A 24,858-nucleotide genomic window follows, 5' to 3' on the forward strand; every position below is an offset into this window, starting at 1 on the left:
ATACCCCGACCAAGGTGGAACCTGAAGATGGCCAACTGGGAAAAGTTTACGATGGACCTTGAGAACACAATAGGACATATCCCGGCAGTTAGTAAAAGCTACTATCGCTTTGTCGGAGCAATCATGTCATCGGCTAAAAAAATCCATCTCACGTGGCTTCCGCAAGGAATATATCCCAGGATGGAATGAAACCTGCGAAAACCTATACCAAAAACATCTAAAGAATGGTGATGCTGAGATAGCCAATGAACTTCTTCATAACCTTGACCTGGCATGCAGGCAGAAATGGGAGCAAACTACGTCTGGACTATACTTTAAACACTCAAACAGGAAGGCATGGAGCCTACTGGAAAAATTGAGAGGAGACCAACCAGCTCAACGCAAACAAGAAGAGGTTACTCCAGATCAAGTAGCAACTCGAATTGTCAACTTAACTAGAGTACCCCATGATAAGAAACATACTAAATTAGTGAAAAGAGAAGTAAAGCACTTAAAAACTTTGTGCTCGCCTAGCCAGGAATATGCTCGACCCTTCCAAGTGGCTGAAATAGATATTGCCCTGAAGAATGTCAAAGCTGGAAAATCTCCTGGTTTTGATGGAGTAATGCCTGAATTTATCATCCATTCTGGGCCTCGTACAAGAGAATGGCTGGCAAAATTCTACACAGATCTCCTAACTTCCAGTAAGCTCCCTCCAGAATTTAAGAGAACCAAGGTAATTGGCATATTAAAACCTGGAAAAGAAAGCAACAAGCCAGAAAACTATCGCCCCATTGCTCTGTTAAGTGTTTGTTATAAACTACTTGAAAGGTTGATACTTAACAGAATTGGACAGAAAATTAATGAACAAATACCAATTGAACAGGCTGGGTTTAGATCTTATCGGAGCTGTGCCGATCAAGTCCTTAGTCTTACTAGCCACACTGAAAGCAGCTATCAGAATAAATTGAAAACATCTGTTGTATTTGTGGATCTCACAGCAGCATACGATAGTGTGGAGGGATGGACTATTAAGCAAATTCCTCCACACTGTCCCTTGTAGGACCATGGGCTGCCTAATAAATAACATGCTCTCAGCAAGGACCTTTCAAGTCATCATGGGCGATAAAATTAGTAAGCAAAGACATCTGAATAATGGACTCCCTCAGGGCTCTGTATTGGCCCCATCCTTATTCAACTTATATATTTCCGATATACCACCCACGCTATCAACAAAGTTCTCTTACGCTGATGACCTGGCATTAGCATATAGCCACAAGGACATCGAAGTTACAGAAGGTGTACTTACAGCCGACCTTACAACTCTGAGCACATACTTCCACCAGTGGAGGTTAATCCCAAGCGTAAGTAAGACAGTCACATCATGTTTCCACCTTAATAATAAACTGGCAAAAAGAGAACTCAATGTATACCTAAATAACAAATTGCTCCCATATGAGGCAACTCCAAAATATCTGGGGGTCACCTTAGACAGGACCCTGTCTTTTAAAAAACATATTCAGAATATGGCTGCCAAGGTTAACAGCAGAAACAACATTCTGCAAAAACTATGCGGAACAACTTGGGGAGCTTCAGCTCCAACTCTTTGATGCACAGCCCTTGGGCTTTGCTACTCTGTAGCAGAATACTGCACACCTGTATGGATAAATAGCTCACATACAAGACTTGTTGATGTTCAACTCAACCATACGATGAGATTAATTACTGGGTGCATAAAATCTACACCTATTCGCTGGCTACCAGTTCTTAGCCACATACTTCCCCCACACTTACGACGACAAGAAGCTCTCATTCGGGAATATAGTAAGATCCTGCTAAACTCCTCTCTACCCATTCATGCCTATACCTCTGCTCTCTTAAGATGTCGATTAAAGTCAAGAAATCCACCACTCCTCACAGCGCTTAAGCTGCTGGCCGAACATCACAGCACTATACAAAAGTGGATGGAAGCATGGAGTAGCTATACCTCCCAAGATATTTCTGAGCATATTAATCCTAATAGTATACCTCCAGGATTTAATCTACCCCGACACATATGGGTGACATACAATAGAATTAGAACGACTCATGGGGTGTGTGCCAATTCTTTGTATAAATGGGGAAAGACACCTTCAGCACAATGTGATTGCGGGGCTCCCCGACAGACTATCCAACATATAGTGAGGGAATGCACTAATAGAAGATACCCAGGAGATTTTAAGGACTTCCTCTGCGTAACAACAGCAGCTACTGACTGGATCACCAAACTCGACATTAAACTCTGAAATGTTATTTCTGTTTTCCTCTTAGGTTTTATAATTGCTTCTTTTTTTAAAAAAAATTGTTTTAACTGTTCTAACTTGTAAATATGAAGTGCTTTTAATTCTGTGTGTAACCAGCCATACGCTAAATAAATAAGTGATGGTCCTACCTTTGGAACAGCTTAACCAGAGGATTTCCAGATCACTCACATTTTAACTACATTTTCAGAAATAAAAACATGGATGTAGGAGATGATAAGAGCCTTGGTGGAGCAGTGGGCTAATGCCTCCTTAAGTAACACCAGCTGCCTGCAATTAGTGCAGGTTCGCATCCCACCAGGCTCAAGGTTGACTCAGCCTTCCATCCTTCCGAGGTAGGTAGAATGAGGACCCAGATTGTTGGGGGCAATTAAGCTGACTTTGTAATAATGCCGCTTGGGTGTGTGTGTGTGTGTGTGTGTGTGTGAAAGCCCTAATAAGCAGGCATATACATAGAATGAAGGCTACTGCTAAGCTTGTAAGCCGCCCTGAGTCTTCGGAGAAGGGCGGGATATAAAATGGAATTAAATAAATAAATAAATAATAAATGATCAAGTTGAGCCTGAGGAGGTGGGGGTGGGCGGTGTCAAATGAGTCATCAGTCTCAAGTCCCTTTGCGCCTATAAGCGAACTAAGTCCAGCCCACCTTGAATTCCATTAATATCTACCGCCAACTCGCTTTGACCGTTAGTAGTCCAGATTTTTGTAGATTTTTGTAGAGAGCTTTAATTTATAATAAACCTACATGCGTTCGCTTGAACTGCCTGGACTTCTGATTTCCTGCAGTTGACAATGACTCTTAAGAAGGGAATTTAGGTACAGTGATTCACGGACTGATTAATTTTCATTCCATCAACTGATTTTTGTTTTTAATCTTCTCCTTTTCAGGAGCAACTCAGAATCCCCACAAGTCATAAGAAAGTCACAAGTAGGAAGAAACAAACAAACAACATAAATAAAATGAAGTTCCCTGAGTGTGGGCTCCAGCACGAGTCCAAAATCTTGGAAGACTAAACACTCTGATCCCGGTGACCGACCCAGACTGGATCCTGCAACATTATCCTGGGACACGTATGTTTGCCTTTATTATTCATCAAATAAAATCTGACTCTGTTAAAAGACCATTTCCTCTGTGTTTGTTGAAAAAAAAAGTTACTGTAGGTTGTGTTCCTTAACCCAAGCCACACAAACCACAATATGGCTAGCTTTAAAACAATGTATCAACCCAAGTGAGGTACCTTATAACAGTCTTCCTCTGAATGAAATTTCTACAGGTGAAAGGCCATCAAACTGTGTAAACTATCGTTGGTTTACACCAAAGGCTAATTAGCCCAATGTTTCTCAAGCTTGGCAACTTTTTTTTTTATTGAAGAGTTTTACAAAAAAATTTTTTACAAAACATCCCCAAAACCCACCCACCCCAAACCCCCCCTCCCCCCCACTTCCCAGAGCTGAATACAGGATCATAAATATAATAATCCTATTCTAACTAAAATTATCCATGATAAAATTAACCAAATTCATAATGTGCTTTAACTCTAACACTGATACATTCAAATTATTACAAACATAATAATAATAACTTAAACAAAATAATCAATACTAATACTGAAATTAATAAAAATCTAAGATCTACTCATAAGCTAAATGGAACTTTTTAGTCCCATATTTATTCTGAATATAATCTATCCATCTCCTCCAAACTGAAATATATCTTTCTTGCGAATGATCCTTCAAATAAGCAGAAATCTTAGACATTTCTGCAAGATTCGATACCTTAAGTACCCAACTTTTAAGTTGCATGAATTTCAACTTCCAGAATTCCCCAGTCAGTATACAGGTTAAGGAATTCTGGGAGTTTAAGTCCACATGTCTTAAAACCAGGGCTTTTTTTCTCATAGAACGTTCAGAACGGAGTTCCGGCACCTTTTTTGGATGGAACCTTGTAGGGTAGGCAAGGCAGGTTGTATGACATGTGTGAGTTCCGGCACCTTTTTCTTTTACAAAAAAAGCACTGCTTAAAACTTGCCAAGCTTGAGAAACACTGCCTAAGCAGAAATTTTGAGGCACTCAGAAAGGGATGAAGGCAGCAACGTGCCTCAGTATCTGGTATCCAGAAACCCACATAGATGGCATGAACATCTTTCCCATGTATGTGCCAAAGTCAGCTGTTTCGGGTAACTATAGCCAACATTTTGTGTAAGTAAAATCCCATGCAAGTTTGGATATTTGGTACGATATTTTGCATGTTTAACAATACTGGTTGTTCTCAACTTACAACCATTCATTTAGTTACTGTTCGAAGTTACAATGGCACTGAATAAAGTGACTTTTTTGCACTTACGACAGTTGCAGCATCCCCACGGTCACTTTATCAAAATTCAGATGCTTGGTTGGTCCATATTTATGACCGTTGCTATGTGATCACCTTTTGTGACCTTCTGAAAAAGCAAAGTCAATGGGAAAGCCAGATTCACTTAAGAACCGTGTTACTAATGATTCACTTAACAACTTTGGCAAGAAAGAACACAAAATTGGGTGAAACTCACATAACAACTGTCTCGCTTAGCAACATAAATTTTGGGCTCAATTTTGGTCATAAGTCGAGGACTACCTATACTGTATGAAAGGGACTCCATAGTATACTTATCTACTCCATGGCTGTTTTCTGGATGGAGGTATGCATGATGTCACCACTTTGCATTCATTTATTCATCACTTTTATATTCCTCCCTGGCTCTCTGTGACTTTAGGCATATGTTGTCATCCCATTTTATCTTGACAAAAACTGGACTGGACTGGAAAGGTGGAACTTAACCCAAACCGTAGTGACTGACCCAAAGCTGAGGGTGGATTTAAACTCTACGACTGTTCTCTTCCTTTCGTGGTATAATTTGAAAGCTCTGCCTCATTTGCAGCTGGAAGAGCATTAGGGTAGAACCACACAAAAATAGGATAATGCTTCAGTTGCATAGTTATGCCTACCAACTGAGCTATTTTGGCACCTTTACTGCAGACACCCTAATTATTCAAGAAGCACACAATGGAGATTAACACTGAAATTCCCCTGATCCGTATGAAGATGTACAGCATGGTTTTTTTAAAAAAATATTGTTATGTAGGTATTTGATGTTAATATGACAGGGTGCATCCCCTTTCACAGTTAACCTACTGTATAGAATGGGATTCTAGAGTGAACATGAAATGCTACCACCCTCCCCCCCGCTCCCCCCCCCAGTTCACCAATTTGTACACATTGGCACCTTTTTTCCCCATTTCTCATCCAAAGCTAGCACTCTCCGTCATGTGTGAAGCCATTTGAGTGGGGCAGTCACTGGGCTCACACATTGCAGTGAGGATAAAGATTATTTGTGTTTTATGAATCCAACAATTATTATCAATCATAAATAGGCAGCATTGGCTCTGTGCCACCAGAAAAATCAAGTTCATGGGTTTTTTTAAATAATATTTTTATTAATTTTCTAATTTTACATTTAGGTATTTAAAAAGCAACGTGGTGGCTGGGTTGATCAATAGTTCAGTAACATACAAAAATCTTTAGTACAAATCTCAAACGACAACCTCAAATATTTCTTCTCTTTTTCCCTTAATATCTACTATCTCATATTTAAGCTAGTACAGTTCTTATAATATCAACTAAATAAAAACATCATTATTACATTTATCAATCAGTTTTTAGCTTATACATATCTTAATTACTTTTACATTCAATCTTTACATTCAATCAATGTCTTGTGATTGGTTTTTCCAAATTTTTAGTTTCCCATCAATATTCAAATTTAATATTTGATATTTATAATTTCCAGGTTTTAGGTAACCAAAGTTTCCTTTATCTCAATTCATAACACAATCTAATATTCAAAATACACATCTTATCTATTTGGGTATAATCTTGTTCTATTTCCTAAAAGTTATCTATTCCACCCCCCCCATCTTACATCATTCTAATTAATAATACAGTATCCCCTTTAATGAAGGGACGCGGTGGCTCAGTGGGTTAGGACGCTGAGCTTGTCGATCAGAAGGTCAGCAGTTTGGCGGGTCGAATCCCGAGTGCCACGTAACAGAGTGAGCGCCTGTTACTTGTCCCAGCTTCTGCCAACCTAGCAGTTCGAAAGCATGTAAAAATGCAAGTAGAAAAATAGGGACCACTATGGTGGGAAGGTAACAGCGTTCCATGCGCCTTTGGCGTCTAGTCATGCCGGCCACATGACCACGGAGACGTCCTCGGGCAAGCGCTGGCTCTTCGGCTTTGAAACAGAGATGAGCACCAGCCCCTAGAGTCGGAAGCGACTAGCACGCATGTGCGGGGGAACCTTTACCTTTACCTTTACCTTTTTATCCCCTTTAATAAATCAAAGCCCATTATATATATTATCTGAGTTAATCAATAAATCAAACATATTCATAATATTTTTTTCTCTTTTGGGTCTAATTTTTAAGTATTAAAAATAGGATCCTTATTTTCAACTAATTTCCAAATGTTTTAAATTTAATGACCAAATTTTCCCTTATCTCAAGTTCATGTTGCCTCTGGTCTCTAGCTGCTCCCATGGCCTCTCAGTTGCAGAGTTTCCCCCTTACCCTTTCTGTGGGTCTTCCTCACCCCATCTCTCTCTTCCAACTAGAGAAGCTTATTTTATCACAATGGGCTACTTCTGAAAAGTATTACCATCTCATTTTTTGGCATTATTCCATTGGCTGTTTTCTTTTCTCATGGTGCTGGTTTTAAATTAATTGTTGTTTTAACTAGCATCTTAGCATTAATTTAAAAAGTGATTGTCATGTGCTGTAAATAAATAAGTGTGAGAGACTATTTCTACAGGCATGAAGTATTGTGCATGACCTATTCTAAATGGGTGCGTGAGGGTATGTGTGTGAGAGGAAATATTTGCTTCATGCGTTGGGGTTTGTGGATTGGTGCTACGGAGGATGTATCCCAGTCTGTACAAAGCACCCATCCTCTCTGCTGATTGTTGCCCTGAGACCCTTTTTCATCACTTTCTCACTCCTGCACTGCCCAGTGTTGCTGCTGCTACCCAGGAACAGATCTCCATGGCAACAACACCCCCCCCTCCATCCATTCCTGCATCCTCCTCCCTTTAGCGTATAAGTGACAAGTCCGTCATCCAATCAACAACCTCAGCTGGTTGGGAGGGCTTTTCTCTCCATCAATTTCTCTGCTAGTGCAACCCGGAGAGCTGGATCTGAGGGCGGGGGGGGGGGGAGGAAAACACCCAGCTATCTTCCCCCTCATTTCTCTCTTCCCCCTTTTTTTCTCTCTTTCCTCCCTTCATCCCTTCAGTTGCCTTTTTTTAGGTTTCCTCCTCTGCCTCTTTCCCACCCCTCCCTCTCCCCCCACACATTTGCTTCCCCTCCTGCTCCCCATGTGAGATCACCTATTGTTACAATCCCTCTTCTCCCCCCCCCACCCCAAAAAATCCTCTCATTCGTTTCACCTTTGATATCCTTTGCCACCCTCCCCCATTTATTTTCCATCCCTCCTTTTCCTCTGCGGGCAGCAGCGAAGGAGGAAAATCCATGAGAATGAAAGGCAGGTAGCGGCGAGCCCAGCGGGTAACACATCAACTTAAGGATGCGGGCAACACAGCCTCTTGGGCGCTGCGACCATTGTTCCTGCTGCCTCCTGCTCCATTCCATCAGTTCTGATGTCTGAAGCCTGTCCTCCCCCTGCTTTGCTGGGGCAGCCGATTTCTCTCCCCGTCCCCCTGCACCTGCGTCTTGAGACCCCTCCCAGCCTCCCTTCCCCTCCTTCCTGATCCATGATTCCAGACTATCCCTAAGATGCTAAGGCAAGGCCCTTTCCTTCTCCTGGCAGCGTCCATGTCGTATTTCAACCCGGAGAAAGCTTTGGCAGCGCCTTCGGAAAACGGTGAGTCTGGACAGGGGCAAGGGTTTCTTGGGCATCCTTGCCAGCGGCCACCCCCTCATCCAGTTTGCTCTTGTTTGCTGTTGCCTCTCGCCCAGCCATCTGTGGCCACCTGTTTGTGCAGCTAGGGGACTGCCTGGTGGACCTGATCCCCACCCCCTTCAGGGTGCCAAGTGGGGACAACCCTTGGATCAGGGGCTTCTTTCCAGACTAGGTGGGGAGGGGCACCCGGGTTATAAATGCAGTTCTCCAGAGACAGCTGGGATTCCTATACAGAGCAAATACATCAAGCCTGGGATTTTGCCAGATGCCTTAAAGCAGCGGTGGTGTTCCTTATCGTCTTCTCCTGACCCTCCACTGTTGTTAATGATAGTCGGCCCTGGAGAAAATTGAAGCCACTCCTTAAGGCAATCAAGGCAGGGCAGAAGTTATCCGGGAAAAGAGATATATTTTTGCACATGATCCCTGAAGAGGGGTCCAGAGTCATTCCATGGTAATGGAGGGCTAGGATAAATATTTCCTTGCAAAAAACAACAACAACAACAAGTGATGGAGGAAGGAATATCTGAGAGGTGGGTGTGAGATTTATGCCTGACAGGTCAGTGACATTCAGAAATGCCATCTGTGTTTGGTCTGACAGTGATCCATGGAAAGTGGGATGCACATAGGTGAAAAGGTATTATGTGGGGCTGACTGAGGGCTTTGTGTAAGGATGGAGTATGGCTGAGATAGAGAAGATGGTGAAAAACTTCATGACTGGAAGAAGAGATGAAGGAATGCCTAAAGACTATTTTGAAGAAGGATCAAATAGGAGATTAGGTGCAGAAATAAATTGATAGATGTGGGCGGATGGGAGGGTTAGAGAAACCATGAGTTCACTAGACATGGTGTTCAATGAGGCTTTGGCAGACCTGGGTTCAATCCACAGATGATGATTCCCTCAGCCTTTTCAAATCTTAGCAAATCACTTAGAAGAAGCTGAGGCTTTATGAACCTTCCCCAATCTGATACCTTCTATTTCCCCTAATAAACTTGGATGATACTTTTGTGGTATCATCACATTCTCAGACTGTGTAAAATAGGTGCAGTGAAGACTATATTGATAGGTTGGTGGTGGTATATATACAATAATTAGGAAAACAATTGTCTGGCTACTGTCCCAAACAAATATGGTTCACTTAATGGATTTTTGGTCTGATCCACTGGTCCCTTACTTTCTCTGATACAGGAATCAACTCAAATATTAATACCCAGGAACATTAGTTTTCAAATATTTGTAGTCTAATCATTACCAAATATTGGTAATCTAATCATGCCTCAAAAACTCCAGAATGTTGAGGTATGATTGGATTATTAAAGGATTGTGACATTGCCAGTTGCTCCATTCTAAGAGATTGCAGCATGTTTACTGTTGCAACAAGCTGGAAAGATTTTTTTTTTAGCATTTATAATCAAAGCTATTTCCACTCCCTTTCTTGAGGGAGTTCAGTCTGCTCTGATGTATTACCCTTCTACTTCCCCACCTCTGTCTTGTCTTTCTTTCTTTACATCTGCTGTCATAATGCAGGCTGAAGTTCAGAAATGTCAGAAAGGGCAGGCAGCAGTGGGCCAAGAATTAAGGATGGCAGAGTAGGTTTTGCCTCTGATCTTGTCTTCAAGAAGTAAAGGCTGATGATTCCCTCAACCTTTTCAAATCTTAGCAAATCACTTAGAAGAAGCTGAGGTTTTATGAACCTTCCCCAATCTGATACCTTCTATTTCCCCTAATTTCCAGCCAGCAGACTCTTGAGGGTTGATGCCCATGTGTCTGTCCCATGAATGTTTGAAATGGTGGGATAGACGACAGCTCTGCTTTACTAGCGAATATTTCTTGTGACTAACTGCCAATCTTTCACATAAGCAATAACAGGAGACCTGTAGCCTGCTCCATTGTCCTACAAGGAACAAGGTGAATTCTCATTTCTGGCATAACTTTGTCCATGCATGATGGAAAATCCAATGTTAGCAGCCAGACACCTCCGGTAATAGTATTAGAATATTAATCTTACTTCAATCGATAAAAAAAATATATGCTTAGGGCCAGATCATGGCATAGAAGATGGTCTCTAGAAATGTAAATGTGTGCCTAATTGTAGTACCATCTGATTAAATTGTCGTTTCTGCTTCCATATATATCTCAGCTTCCTGGGAAAGAGAGGATGACATTTCCCAAGGAAAAAAAATAGAATTCTATAGACTCCTTCAGGGCGAAGGCAGGATAATGAAGCAGTTTCTAATGACACGTTTCTAATGTTTTCATAATGCTGTGGCAAAATTTGAAAATCTCATGAACGCAACTTGAAGTTGGTGCTTTCTGTTTGCGTCATTTGACAGACGGACGGTGAGTGGTTAGAATAGGATGGATAGAGCAAAGGGGGAAAGAGACAAAAGAATACAGAGAGAGCGCATGAAAATTGATCAGTGAGAAAGCTGTCAGAATGATGGAGCAAAGGTTGTCGTCCACCTGGTTACAAGATTCAACCTTTAAAAAATGATTTTGGATCTTAAAAGAGATGACTCACTGTGCTAAAGTAGGACGTGTTTGTGTAGCACCGAGAGTACCATCTTTATTACCTCAGAACAGTGGTGGCGAACCTATGGCACGCGTGCCAGAGGCGGCACTCAGAGCCCTGTCGGTGGGCACGCTCGCCATGCCCCGGAGATGGCAACTGTCCCTCTTCAAGCAGCCATCCACTAACTTGCTGAGGTCCCACATGGCCGGATGCATCCTGGCACGGCTGATTTCCCTCCCCCCCTCGTCCGGTCCCTCCTGGCCTCGCATGCTCTCCTTTTCCTGAGCACGACCCACTGCATCGCCTCCTCAGTTGTCGGCCGGCCATCCAGCTCAGAGGCGGCTGCTGACAGACACTGTCGGCCCCCATGCGCTTGCTGGCCTTTGTGTGCGGGGGCTGATGGTGTCAGGCAGCAGCCACCCCAGCCCTTGCCTTGCCCCATGGCAATGGCACCCCTGCCCAGCCTCACCTCACTCTGCAGGACGAGCTTCCTGCCTACCGCCCCACCTGCCAGAGACCGCCTGGATCTCCTCCATCCCTGCCCACCCCCCCACAGGCGTCCCTCCCCACAAGCAACAGAGGTGACCACACCCACTTTGGCCACTCCCACCCAATCTGCCATGACCACCACAGCCACACCCACCTAGTGGGCCACGCCCACCTGGCACTCGGCGATAAATAAGTGGGCTTTGGGTTGCAGTTTGGGCACTCGGTCTCTAAAAGGTTCACCATCACTGCCTCAGAATGTCTCCAAGGGTGGATTTGAACTTCTGGGAAAATGAAGATGGTGGTGGGTTTTACAGCCACCAAGCTCAGAGTTTCTCTGCTGCTGTAAGCATCTCCCTCTGTTGTGTACCATGGGCTAGTACGTGTCCATGAAGAGGTAGGGACAAAGTTGAGGCATTCAACTTGGCACTCAGGAACAAAGCAATGAGTGAAATACAGGCAGTCCTCGACTTAACAGTTCATTTAGTGACGATTCAAGTTACAGCAGCACTGAAAAAAGTTACAACCATTGCAGCATCCCCATGGTCACATGATCAAAATTCAGACACTTTACCACCAACTCATATTTATGACGGTTGCAGTGTCCCGTGATCACCTTTTGTGACCTTCTGACAAGCAAAGTCAATGGAAAAGCCATTGGGACAACCATGTTACTTAAACAGCCCTACAAAGAATCGTATTGGTGGAACTCCTGAGGAGATAGGACCATCAGCACTGCCTTCCTACCAGGTTTTGGGGACCGGAAGGCCATCACGGCAGTAAGCAATGTTTGGGTCCATAATGGCAACGAGCACCATCTTCTGTCATGACTGCCCATGACATAGTAACTTAAGGAAAGCAGAGCTGGGAATTTAAGCCTTCATATCCCTGTCTTCTGATATTTAACAGGTGCTAGCCTGACTTTTGCTACCTGAGACAATCTCCTTCCATTGTCTAGCAACAGGGTCAGCCTTGGGGTGGAAGGACCTTGTGGCTGAAACAGAAAATAAAAAGAGTATGTTGGTTAGAACATATATGCTAGCTAGCTCTTTGAGAAAAGGAAGGAAAGAAATACTTGTGGGAACTTGTGGAAGTATGGAGTTAGGACAAGATTGTGTTATCATCATCATCATCATCATCATTTTACTGTACAGGTAGTCCTCAACGTACGACCACAATTGACCCCAGAATTTATGTTGCCAAGCGAGAAATTTGTTAAGTGAGTTTTGTCCCATTTTACAACCTTTCTTGCCACATTTGTGAAGTGAATCACTGCAGTTGTTAAATTAGTAACATGGTTGTTAAGTTGGAATCTGGCTTCCTCCACTGACTTCGCTTGTCAGAAGGTCGCAAAAGGTGGTCACATGACCCCGGGGAACGCTGCAACCGTCATAAATATGAACCGGTTGTCAAGCATCCGAATGTAAATCACGTGACCATGGAGATGCTGCAATGGTCATAAGTGTGAAAAATGGTCATAAGTCACTTTTTCCACTGCTGTCGTAACTTCGAATGGTCACTAAATGAACTGTTGTAAGTTGAAGACTACCTGTATAGCTTGCTTTTCTGCCTTTCTGCAAGATAACACGAACCTGGAACCATAACCACCAAAATATAATTAATTCGACGGAAAAAAAATCGCTCTTCTTCCTTAACATTTGTCCTCCATCCTTTTATCAGTTTATATCTCAGCTTCTTTGCAATGTATGGCAGTGAAAGCTGGACCATAAGAAAGGCTGAGCGCCAAAGAATTGAGGCCTTTGAACTATGGTGTTGGAGAAGACTCTTGCGAGTCCCTTGGACTGCAAGGCGATCAAACCGGTCAGTCCTAGAAGGAGATCAACCCCAACTGCTCTTTAGAAGGCCAGATCCTGAAGCTGAAACTCAAAGACTTTGGCCACCTAATGAGAAGGAAGGACTCACTGGAGAAGAGCCTAATGCTGGGAAAGATTGAGGGCAAGAGAAGAAGGGGACGACAGAGAATGAGGTGGCTGGATGGAGTCACTGAAGCAGTAGGCGTGAGCTTAAATGGACTCCAGAAGATGGTAGAAGACAGGAAGGCCTGGAGGAACATTGTCCATGGGGTCGCGATGGGTCAGACACGACTTCGCAACTAACAACAACAACAACCTAGTATATTTTTACTTTGAGAGGAGGTCACGTTATTCACCAAAGCCTCAGAGAGCAGGACAAGAAACAATGGTTGGAAATTGATCAAAGGGAGAAGTAATCACCAACTCCATGTGCTGCTGGTGCTGTCGTAGCACTGCTGCTGGAGGACTGGCCCAGTATTCACAGCGGGTTACGCAGTCCCTGCTGACAGACTCCTAGAGGAGATCAACCCCGACTGCTCTTTAGAAGGCCAGATCCTGAAGCTGAAACTCAAATACTTTGGCCACCTAATGAGAAGGAAGGACTCACTGGAGAAGAGCCTCATGCTGGGAAAGGTTGAGGGCAAGAGAAGAAGGGGACGACAGAGAACGAGGTGGCTGGATGGAGTCACTGAAGCAGTAGGCGTGAGCCTAAATGGACTCCAGAAGATGGTAGAGGACAGGAAGGCCTGGAGGAACGTTGTCCAGGGGGTCATGAGGGGTCAGACAAGACTTCGCAGCTAACAACAACAAATCTCAGCTTCTAATTCTGAAAAACAGGGGAAGTTCACTTACTAGTTCAGAACATTTTCGGTGGTCCTCATATGACCTTTTCTTTCCCGCTAGAGAAACAAAGCTAGGTCGAAATGCTGTATTAAGATATGTGTCCTATTTCGCGCTCTCTCTATTCTCTACAGATGGATTGTCTCAGGGCCGGGCTCCCCTGGCCCCTCCCTACGCTGTGGTTCTGATCTCCTGCTCAGGCTTGTTGGCCTTTATCTTCCTCCTCCTCACCTGCCTGTGCTGCAAGAGGGGTGATGTGGGTTTCAAGGTGAGTTAGATGGTGGAGACGGGAGGCGGGCATGATGTGTTTTTGAAACAAAGATCTTTTTTTAAAAAAAAACTGCCTTTGTCTACCCAATAGGAATTTGAGAACCCTGATGGAGAAGAATATTCTGGAGAGTATACACCACCCGCCGAGGAGACATCCTCCTCCCAGTCCATCCCAGATGTCTACATTCTGCCTCTTTCTGAGGTTTCACTCCCATCTTCCAATCAGCAGATGCCCAAAACAGGTAAATATTCTGAGGGAACCGGGTCATATTATTTTTCATATCGCCCTTGCAATATGAGGATTGGCAGCATTTGCTACAGTTTCTTGGGAGCATATACAGTACTATTGTGGTCCTAAGTCGCCCGTCTCAAATCTGATGTCCATTAGATGTGTCTCCACTACCTGAATCTTGAGATGATGGGAGCACCAGGTCGGGGAAGGCTGCGTTAGACCTTGGCATCTTTATAATGAAAATACTATAAGCTTTGCATAAAAGTTGCAGAAGAGTAGAAATCCAGGGTTTCTTTTTTTCATAGGATGGGAATGTCTCTAGTAATTTATTAGTCGAGCATTTGCTATGTCCTAACCTAGGATTCTAGCTGACTTGGTTTTACCTTGTCTTTCTATTTTGGACGTTCACTGTCACTTTTGCATTTTCTTCCTGTTGTGGCACCTGCTGTTGCTTGTGTATAACTTCCCTTGTATTGTTTGTCTGTCATCTTTCTCTCTTGTCTTTCTGATCTCATTTACATGTACATTGTTGACTTTCCTGACCCACTGGCTTATGCAGTGATCCATCCTGATCTCTATATCTCCCTCAACTTCAAATCACTTTCATTTTTGGCAGCCCCAGGAATCCTGTCCCCAATCTGCTTTAGCTTTTAGTGAGACCATCTTACGCTTTTTCATCTCATGAACACTTTCCCACATCCATTTTCACATACAGATAGGCCTCGAGCTACGACCACAATTGAGCCCGTTTTTGTTGCTAAGCAAGGCAGTTCTTAAGTGAGTTTTGCTCCATGCTACAACTTTTCTTGCCACAACTGTTAAATGAATTGCTGTAGTTGTTAAGTGGATCTGGCTTCCCTATTGACTTTGATTGTCAGAGGGTTGCAAAAAGGGGATCACATAACCCTGGGACAGTGCAACTGTCATAAATATGAATCAGTTACCAAGCATCAAAATTTTGATCATGTGACCATAGGGATGCCCCAATGATTGTTAAGCATAAAGTACGTCACTTTTTCCAGTGCTGTTGTAACTTCAAACAGTCACTAAAGAAATGGTTGTATGTCAAGGACTATCTGTGATCTGTCTACAACGGCTTCTCGTAGATAGTCTGGAGAACATGTTCTAGCTTATCTCACAACGCAATTTTTTTTGATCTAATAGTTTTGTGGCACAGGGAGAGTCAAAATGGAGCTAACTCTTAGCCTGTGTCCTCTGTGCAGCAACCTTGATTCCCATTATTGGAATGCCATTTTCCTCTTTCAGATTTAGTGAAACACTTGGGTCTAAGTAGACAACACCTCAGTTATCTGCAGGAGATTGGAAATGGCTGGTTTGGAAAAGTAAGTAAGAAAAATTCAGGCTTTTTGTGGATATGATTTAAGAATGAAATTCAGGCAACTGCTTTCACACTCTGTAGCAAGAGTTGACTTGAATCCCATAAATAGGATAGGAACGCGCAACTTATTGGCTATATGATGAAAATCATTCATTTATTATGATTATTTCTAAACGACGTTATAAAAATAACCTTGAGAGGGGAAAAAAACAACTTCCAGAATAGTTTTGCAACAAAAGAACAAGATGCAAGGGCCTTTTACACAGGTGTGGAGTAACATTCTAACAATCAGTTAAAAACCAGCAGCCAAATAAAGAAAAAAAGCTCAACCATTAATTGCGAATTGCAAAATTTGATGCAGAAAGTAATTAAATATTAGGTCACAAAAAATATCCTACAAGGAGCAAGAATTTCTTTCATTGTTAGCGAGAGTACTAGGCAACTTTTCTTTTTGACAAAGGAACCATAATTTCAAAGACTTTGTGCCCAGCTTTTACTTGACAAGGCTTCTCCCAGTACACCCAGTGACGCAATGGGGGAATGCAGGGCTTTTTTTGTCATAGAACGCTCAGAACGGAGTTCCGGCAGCTTTTTTGGATGGAACCTTGTAGGGTAGGCAAGGTGGGTTGTATGACATGTGTGAGTTCCGGCACCTTTTTCTTTTACAAAAAAAGCACTGGGGGAATGTAAATTGAGGTTTTGGATGGGAGATTGGGCCTTCCAAAGTTGTTCACACAGTTTTTGCAGATTTGAACAGTTAAAGGAGAAGAGTAAGAAACTAAAAATTCATCCATTGACTTTGTTCTAGGGCCATTTTATTTTATAAAAATTAGAAAAACTCTACTTTCCCAAATCTTAATTTTATTTATTCAATTCCTATAGCCACCCATCTCAATCGGTGACTCTGGACGGCTTACAATTCCAAACGTATAAAAACAATTAACACAAGAAACAAACATTTTAAAAACAGTGCAAAACATTCATATTGCTCAGGGGGAAAAATTACCTATTCAAAAACACGTTGGGCCTGAATATTTTCAGGCATTCTTAAGCTGTTTCTCCTTTGCCTCCTTGTGTCTTCCTTTATTGCATCCCTTATAATAAAAGTAATCTTTCAGCCGCCCAGTTGCCAAGCTGTTTAGAGTTGTATAGATAATTAAATTGTACCTGGAAATCAATTGGCCATCAGTGAGTTCATTAATGACTTTAATGACTAATGAGATATGATCTACACAGCCAGTTCAAGTTAATAACCAGGCACCAGTAGTTCATAGTGGTTTCTCTTTCATAGTTTATTCCCCCCCTCTTTCCTAGGTTATTCTGGGTGAAATATTCTCAGATTTCACCCCTGCACAGGTGGTGGTAAAGGAGCTGCGTGTTAGTGCTGGACCATTGGAGCAGAGGAAGTTCTTGTCAGAGGCCCAGCCTTATCGGTAAGTAGCAGAAGCTGATATGAGGGTGAAAACTGAGTAAGGAATCTCCATATAAAATACAGATAGTCCCCGATTTACGACCACAATTGAGTCCCGAATGTATGTTGCTAAGTGAGACATTTGTTAAGTTTTGCTTCACTTTATGACCTTTCTAGCCACAGTTGTTAAGTGAGTCACTGCAGTTGTTAAGCTAGTAACAAGTGAATTGTTAAGTGAATCTGGCTTCCCCATTGACTTCTCTAAGCAGAGCTCTGTCACGGCTCAGAAATCTCTTTTCTGGCTATTAGAGGTGTTGGAATTTGGGGATGCTCCAATGAGCTGCTAGCAAGTCATTGCTTATAACAGAGAACACGGAGGAATTGTCCAAAAATAGAAGCAGGGATTTCCCTATGTGTGCTATGATTCACTGAGATTCTTGTCCGGTCATTCAGAAATACTAAGGGTTTTTTTTTTCTCCTCCTTTTTCTGTATTTCTCTCTCCATGTCTCTACCTTGCCTTTAAGAAGCCTCCAGCATCCAAACATACTACAGTGCCTCGGCTTATGCACAGAAACTATACCCTTCCTCCTGATCATGGAATTCTGCCAACTGGTGAGTCAACTGGAGCATCACTGAAAATCAGATTTGGGAGTTACTGAAGTCCAAGTCCTATTCTCATGAATCTGGAATGCCCAGGGCTCCAGTGCTCTGAATCTAAAGTAACCACAATATCGGCACTCTAGGACAGGGGTAGGCAACCTTGGCTCTTTTATGACTCATGGACTTCAACTCCCAGAATTCCTGAGCCAGCATAGCTGACTCCATGAGTCATAAAACAGCCGAGGTTGCCTACCCCTGCTCTAGGATAATGTCTGTCTCCTTGTCAGTGTGGCACTAACAACAACATTAATTTCCATAGCCATTCATTCAAAACTGCTTTGCCCAACTAGATATACCTGGGGTGCCTGGCTTTCCTTGTAGGCAGCAGTCATGTAGAATATTAATTTCATATTTTTCTTTAATTACATCTTACTTTTAAAACAGGGAGAAGCCTGCAATAACTGTAAGAAAATCACATCCTATACCGCCAATTTGCTACCTGATGCCCGTATCTGTGACCTGAAAATGGCAGGCCAAACTGTCAAACAGATTCCTAAGACCTTAAAGTTGGTGGGGTAGTTATCACATACCTTGTGTGGCTTCATTAATTTGAATAATGTAGGTCTGAGTGAGCCCAGTGCTTGCTATCTAACTTCCAAATGGGCTTTGTGATGTTATGTTGAAAGAAAAATCTTCAGGTCCAGTTCAAGACGGGAATAAATAAAATGGAGGCCGTTTGGAAAGAAAGTTCTTTATTGAAGAACAGAACCAACAGCATGTGGTTCTGGGACAGCTGACAAAATGGAGTTGGGATAGGTGGGCTTTTATACCTTCTTTGGGCTTTGTATTTGAGGTTCTTCCTGTTCCTGTGGCTTGTACTTTGACCTGAGCTTGAATGTGCCCTTTTGGTATTCTAATAAAGGTAAAGGTAAAGGTTCCCCCGCACATGCGTGCTAGTCGTTTCCGACTCTAGGGGCCGGTGCTCATCTCCGTTTCAAAGCCGAAGAGCCAGCGCTCCGTGGTCATGTAGCTGGCATGACTAGACGCCAAAGGTGCACGGAACGCTGTTACCTTCCCACCGTAGTGGTCCCTATTTTTCTACTTGCATTTTTACGTGCTTTCGAACTGCTAGGTTGGCAGAAGCTGGGACGAGTAACAGGCGCTCACTCTGTTACACGGCACTCAGGATTCAACCCGCCAAACTGCCGACCTTCTGATCAACAAGCTCCTCATCTTAAGCCACTGAGCCACCGCGTCCCAGTATTCTAATGGTGGTGGGTTAATCCTATTATGTCCTAAAGGTCACGTCCTGCTTCTCTGGGGCTGTGGCTGAAGGCATTTTGCTTATGAATAGATGGCTTAGTCTTTCTGAATACAGTTATCAAATCTGCATTTCTACAGAGCTGGCCACTGCCTGGGGGAAGGAGACTGGAGGCTGGTTTCTGCCTAAGATTTTTCTATTATTCTTTTGGGGAAATATAATATTCTGGCCTTTTTTAATATCCCCCAAAATATTTCCTTTTCTAGGAGAATGGCTGCTGACTTCCAACAGTTCCAATCTACCTGGCACTTTTGTTGTCAGTTTAGAATGAGGGCAGGAAGTATAATATGGATAACGTGAGCTTTGAATGAGGATAAAGATATCTTGGATTCTTCAAAAATGTCTGGAGAATTTTCCTGGATCCCAGACAAGATTACTAGATTTGGAAACTTGGTCACTTTTTTCTTCTCTCTTGGTGTTTCCCCCCCCTCCCCAACTCCAGGGAGATCTGAAACGTTACTTGCGAGCTCAACGCAAAGCAGATGGAATGACTCCCGATTTACTGACACGGGACCTCAGCACGTTGCAGCGGATGGCGTACGAAATCACGCTGGGAGTGCTACACTTGCATAAAAACAATTACATTCACAGGTAGGGATGACGGCTGGAAAGCTGAACTTTTGAAGCCGCGGGAAAGAAAGCGTGAACCAGGATGCGAAAGAAAGCGAGCAGATTGTGAGATTTAGAGTTTCAGGTTCTCCCTGATTGAAGTTACTGCGGTGGCTTAAAATGGAGGTCGAAAATTTTTGGAGACTTCCAAGGGCAAAGGCACTTGATGATGGCACTGATCTGGGTAAAGGATGAATAAAGATGTGAACTTTCCGATGGGTAGAAACCTGCTTGGCCATTATCATGTTACATCACTATGGCTTTGTCTAAAAAAATATAACAGAAAAGGGGTAATGTGGTGGTAGGGGTTAGGATAATTAAAGCATTGATCAATTTTTTAAAATCAGAATCAAAAAATGAGAAGCCAAATGTTATAACAAAAATGTTCGGTAGTTTAAACATCAATATTTGTTTGCTTGTGTATGGCCACTGCTCCCAAAGTACAAAGAATACAGTGAGGCTCTTGCCTGGGGGAAAACCTTGTGAGGTAAAATATATCACAGATATCATGAAAAAAATACTATGGAATTTCCTATACAGAATTCCAGCTTAAAAAAACAACAACATGTGTAGTGAAGTCTGTATGTGAGTATTCATCATTAAGCAGAAAGCTTGTTTGGATAGCCACTAATTTCTAAACAGGATTCTGAATGTTTTTTTTTACTATAATCTGCTATGCTATGGCCCTCTTCCTCCTCTTCCTCCTCCTCCTTTGGCAACTCTAAAATATGCCAGCTTCAACTCCCAGAATGAAGTCCACAGCTCTTAGAATTGCCAGGATAGAGAAACACTGTTCTTACAAATCAGGATTTTTTGTATGTTGCTCAAATCCAATATTCTGCTTTGTTCATTTTGCAAGCCAGAATTTTCATACCCAAAACAGGTTTTCATTTACAATCCTGTCTGTAAAGAATGCATCAAGCAAAGAAGCGGGGCTTGTGTGATCACTTAAACAAAACATCCCTACTTTATTTTGTCCAGGGCTTGGGAACCTGAAGCCTTCCGTTATTGTTGAGAAAAATAGTCCCAACATCCCTCACCACTGATTATGATGGCTGAGTTAACTGGGAACTCTATTTTAACAACATAAGGAAGGCCCAGAAGATTCTGGTTAGAGAGCCAGTTTGGTTAGTGGTTAAGACATCAGGCTAGGAAGCAGGAGAGTGTGAGTTTTAGTCCGGCCTTGGGCATAAGGCTAGCTGGGTGACTTTGGGCCTGTCACCCTCTCTGAGCCCTAGGAAACCAGGCAATGGCAAACCACTACTGAAATCCTGCCAAAAAAAACCTGCAGGGACTAGTCCAGGAGTCAGTACTGACATAAAGGCACCAAAATAAATAAATAAATTCTAGTCAGTCAGCCAAAATCCTAGGAAGAGTTACGAAAATAAACAGATCACGTAGTACGATTCTTCTGCAGAATTCTGATCCCAACCTTTTTAATCCTCGTAAGTTATTGTGGGGATAAAAAGGTGCCCTCTGAATTTTTGAAGGCAGCATGGGTTACCCTCCCCCTGCCAAAAAACCCTCCCCCGTAACAAAAAAAAAACAACTTTTATCCTCACTATGTATAATATAAGATAATGTAAGAAAGGGTGAAAAATTAGAGTCTCTTTTCTCACCTGGCTCAAAGTCCTCTTGTCCTCCACAGTGACCTGGCACTTCGGAACTGCTTGCTGACCTCAGATCTCACCGTGAGGGTTGGGGATTATGGCTTGTCACACAACAACTACAAGGTATGGGGTGAAAGTACCACAAAGAATCTAAGATGGGTCTCCCAGGAGTCTTAGGCAAGGGATAGATGTGGCAATATATTCTTTGCAGAACATTTCCAATCCATTATGAAATTAAACTTCCCGCTCTTTTTTAAAGGAAATTATTATGAGCTGTTTAATTTAGAGCAAATTACTATATAAGATTGCATGGGCCTTAGAGGGAACTCTGTACTGGACGAGAAGCCGAGCATCCAGGACCTATGAGATGTTGGGATGTTGAGTTGCCTACAACTTAGTGTCTACTTTGTGCCGTTTCTCATTTCTGTTTCATAGGAAGATTATTACATCACTCCGGACCGGCTCTGGATCCCTTTGCGTTGGGTTGCCCCAGAGCTGTTTGATGAGATGCATGGGAATGTCATTGTTGTAGATCAAACCAAGGAGAGCAATGTTTGGTGAGTCCTAGGATAACTCTTGGACTGAGGAAATTCAATTTGTATTCTCAAGCAGGGATACACAATCCAACTGGGCTAAAGCTGAAATAAACATTTCCAGGTCCACAAGGAAATGGTGCTCAGCATTTGCAAGCATTCATCCAGTGCAGGCATCCTCAGTAAGACACAATGATGCCACAATGATAACACATGCGCATTGATGTCAACTTGGTAGATTCAATATGCATACAAAATAAAAGGAATAGATGAATGATAATGCAAATGATGAATAGGTAAACCTTGACTTACTTCATTTAGCAACCATTCAAAGTTGCAATGGCACTGGAAAAAGTGATTTACATCCAATCTCACACTTAAGACTATTGCAGGAGCCCCACAGTTAAGTGATCAAAATTCGGGCGCTTGGCAACCGGGATGTATTTACTGCAGTTGAAGAGTCCCCGGGTCATGTGATCTCCATTTGCGACCTTCCCAGCTGACCTCTGACTAGCAAAGTCAATGGGAGGAATGGGGTGGGAAGCCTGACGATCACATGATTTATTTAACAACTGCAGTGATTCTCTTAACAGCTGTGGCAAAAAAAAAGGTTGTAAAATGGGCACGGCTCACTTAACCACTGCCTTGCTTAGTCATGGAAATTCTGATCCCAACTGTGGTTGTAAGTTGAGGACTATCTGTATACAATGCAAATATATAAGTGATAGCATTTGTACTATATTGCACAGGTTTTATCATTTATCACCTGCAAACCCCCCGCTTGCCGAAATCCGTACATTGAATTAGTTATTTTGAGCCACCCCCTCACAATCCTCTTAGTGATGAATGTTTTTTTTAAAATTTAAGCAGGTGATTTTTCGCCTTCCCCTTTCTTTCCTCTTTTGTCACAAACAAACAAACAAACAAACCAAAAACCAGAGTTTAGCAAGGAAAACCTTGTAAGTGGTTTGATTGCCATGTTCCTTTACTCTAAAGCAGGGGTGTCAAACTCAATTTCATTGAGGGCCACATCAGCATTGCGGTTGCCCTCAGGGGGCCGGGTGGGTATGGCCAGGGTAGGCGTGGCCTACTGGGTGGGCGTGGCTAGAGTGCATCTGGCCTACTGGGTGGGCGTGGCCAGCTCTACATCGTTCGCATCAAGGGTGCCTATGGGGGCCTGGCCAGGAGTGGGACAGATATGAGAGTCTCTGGCAGAAGGAGGGTCTCTGGGCCAGGGCCAAGGCAGTGGGGGCCGTTCCCTCACTGTTTCCAGGATGGCTTCGTGGGCCACATGAAACAACTTCGCAGGCCGGATCTGGCCCCTGGGCCTTGTGTTTGACATGTCTGCTCTAAAGAAAACCTCTCCAATGTTGCTGGCCAAATGAACACGTCTGAAATTATATTATGGCTGCTCCTCAGAAATATTATGGCTGGGGGAGAGCAGTTGCCTATTTACCAGATGGCTGGTTTACCCTGCCAATCTTCTCAGTCTCAACCCCCAAGCTCTGGATTGCCCATAATCACAAGGGTCCCTCTTCTGGGGAGATGGCATTTGTCCAAAACCAAGGACTGTGTAGTGTTGCTAATCAAGATTATGGGGCGCGACGGGAATCCAGAGAGAGTCCTGGAAATGAAGATGATGTTAGAGGCTGGCGCTTTGCTTTGCAACATGCCAATTTTCTATTTTTTAATTAAAGCTGTTATTTTAATGTAACCACCCGGGAGACAAAGCTTGCCAAAAGAGGTTTGTGGACACACTGATGCCCTGAGGCACCAGCTATAAAGCCTGGTGCACATGAGATTTATTTTAGGCTGCTGTCCTTTACCAGACACCAGAAAAATATGCTGTTGTCAATTATGCTACTCCCACAGCTTAAATGCGCCTCAGCAACAAGGCTGGGGGTGGGTGGGTAATGTTATTCTTATAAATATAAAGCAGAAGAGTTTCAACTGCAGTGATGGGTAGATTCCCCTCCCTCCTCACCTGGCAGTGCGAAAATTAGCCACCAACGGAGTTCATAATGTGTGGCTGGAAGAGGATGGGACTTTGGAAATCTCTGGTAATGATGGCTTAGCTGGAAAGTTAGTTTTCCACAAGGATGCTAGATATACATTCCACATTCATATTTATTTATTTATTTTTATTTTTATTCCATTTATATCCCGCCCTTCTCCGAAGACTCAGGGCGGCTTACAAGCTTAGCAGTAGCCTTCATTCTATGTATATGCCTGCTTATTAGGGCTTTCACACACACACACACCCAAGCGGCATTATTACAAAGTCAGCTTAATTGCCCCCAACAATCTGGGTCCTCATTTTACCTACCTCGGAAGGATGGAAGGCTGAGTCAACCTTGAGCCTGGTGGGATGCGAACCTGCACTAATTGCAGGCAGCTGGTGTTACTTAAGGAGGCATCAGCCCACTGCTCCACCAAGGCTCTGTATATTTATAGTCAAGGTAAGCCTTGACGTCCAACTGACCATATGAAATTACAATGGCACTGAAAAAAGTGACTTACAACCGGCCCTCGCTCTTAACAACCCTTGCAATGTCCCCATGATCACCTCAGAAATTGGGCCCTTGGCAACCAGCATGTATTTACAAGCATTGCAGTATCCCAGGGTCACCATTTGTGACCTTCCCAGAAGGCTTCAACAAACAATGAGGCAAGCTGGATTTGTTTAATGACCATGTGATTAATTTAACAATTGAGGTGATTCACTTAATGACTACAGCAAAAAAAAAAGGTAGTAACATCGGGTGTGACTCACACACTGTACCTGTAAATACTGCATGATGAATGCAGTGCGGGCACCAGCTGGCACGAGCCACAGCACCCAAAAATGTTCCACATACTGTACTACACAAAGAAGCTGCCTCTTCCTAATTAATCGAAGCGGTGAAAATACTTGACCACAAAAGAAACTGAATATCTGTCTTGCTTTCCTTTCAGACCTAAACTGTTGGCAGGATTTGATTCTTTTCCCCAGATTAAATTGATTGGATTGTTCCTGTACTTTTCTGAGAGAGAGCTACCGCTTTTTTCCA

General features: G+C 43.0%; 1 protein-coding gene across 1 annotated transcript in view; it reads left to right on the forward strand.

Annotated features, from left to right (window-relative positions):
- Nucleotides 1–8,105: 8,105 nt before the first annotated feature.
- LMTK3 (lemur tyrosine kinase 3) overlaps nt 8,106–24,858 on the forward strand; it is a gene marked incomplete at both ends in the record, with an annotated part of 39,094 nt that continues 22,341 nt past the window's right edge. The window contains 9 exons of the mRNA XM_083378824.1: nt 8,106–8,193; nt 14,017–14,150; nt 14,244–14,394; nt 15,651–15,727; nt 17,038–17,156; nt 17,660–17,747; nt 19,499–19,647; nt 21,314–21,398; nt 21,711–21,832. Of these exons, the coding sequence (XP_083234950.1) occupies nt 8,106–8,193; nt 14,017–14,150; nt 14,244–14,394; nt 15,651–15,727; nt 17,038–17,156; nt 17,660–17,747; nt 19,499–19,647; nt 21,314–21,398; nt 21,711–21,832 (1,013 nt within the window). The remainder of the gene's footprint in view (nt 8,194–14,016; nt 14,151–14,243; nt 14,395–15,650; nt 15,728–17,037; nt 17,157–17,659; nt 17,748–19,498; nt 19,648–21,313; nt 21,399–21,710; nt 21,833–24,858) is intronic.

The sequence above is a fragment of the Vipera ursinii genome (assembly GCF_947247035.1).
Source record: "Vipera ursinii genome assembly, chromosome: Z".
In the NCBI taxonomy this organism is placed as follows: domain Eukaryota; kingdom Metazoa; phylum Chordata; class Lepidosauria; order Squamata; family Viperidae; genus Vipera; species Vipera ursinii.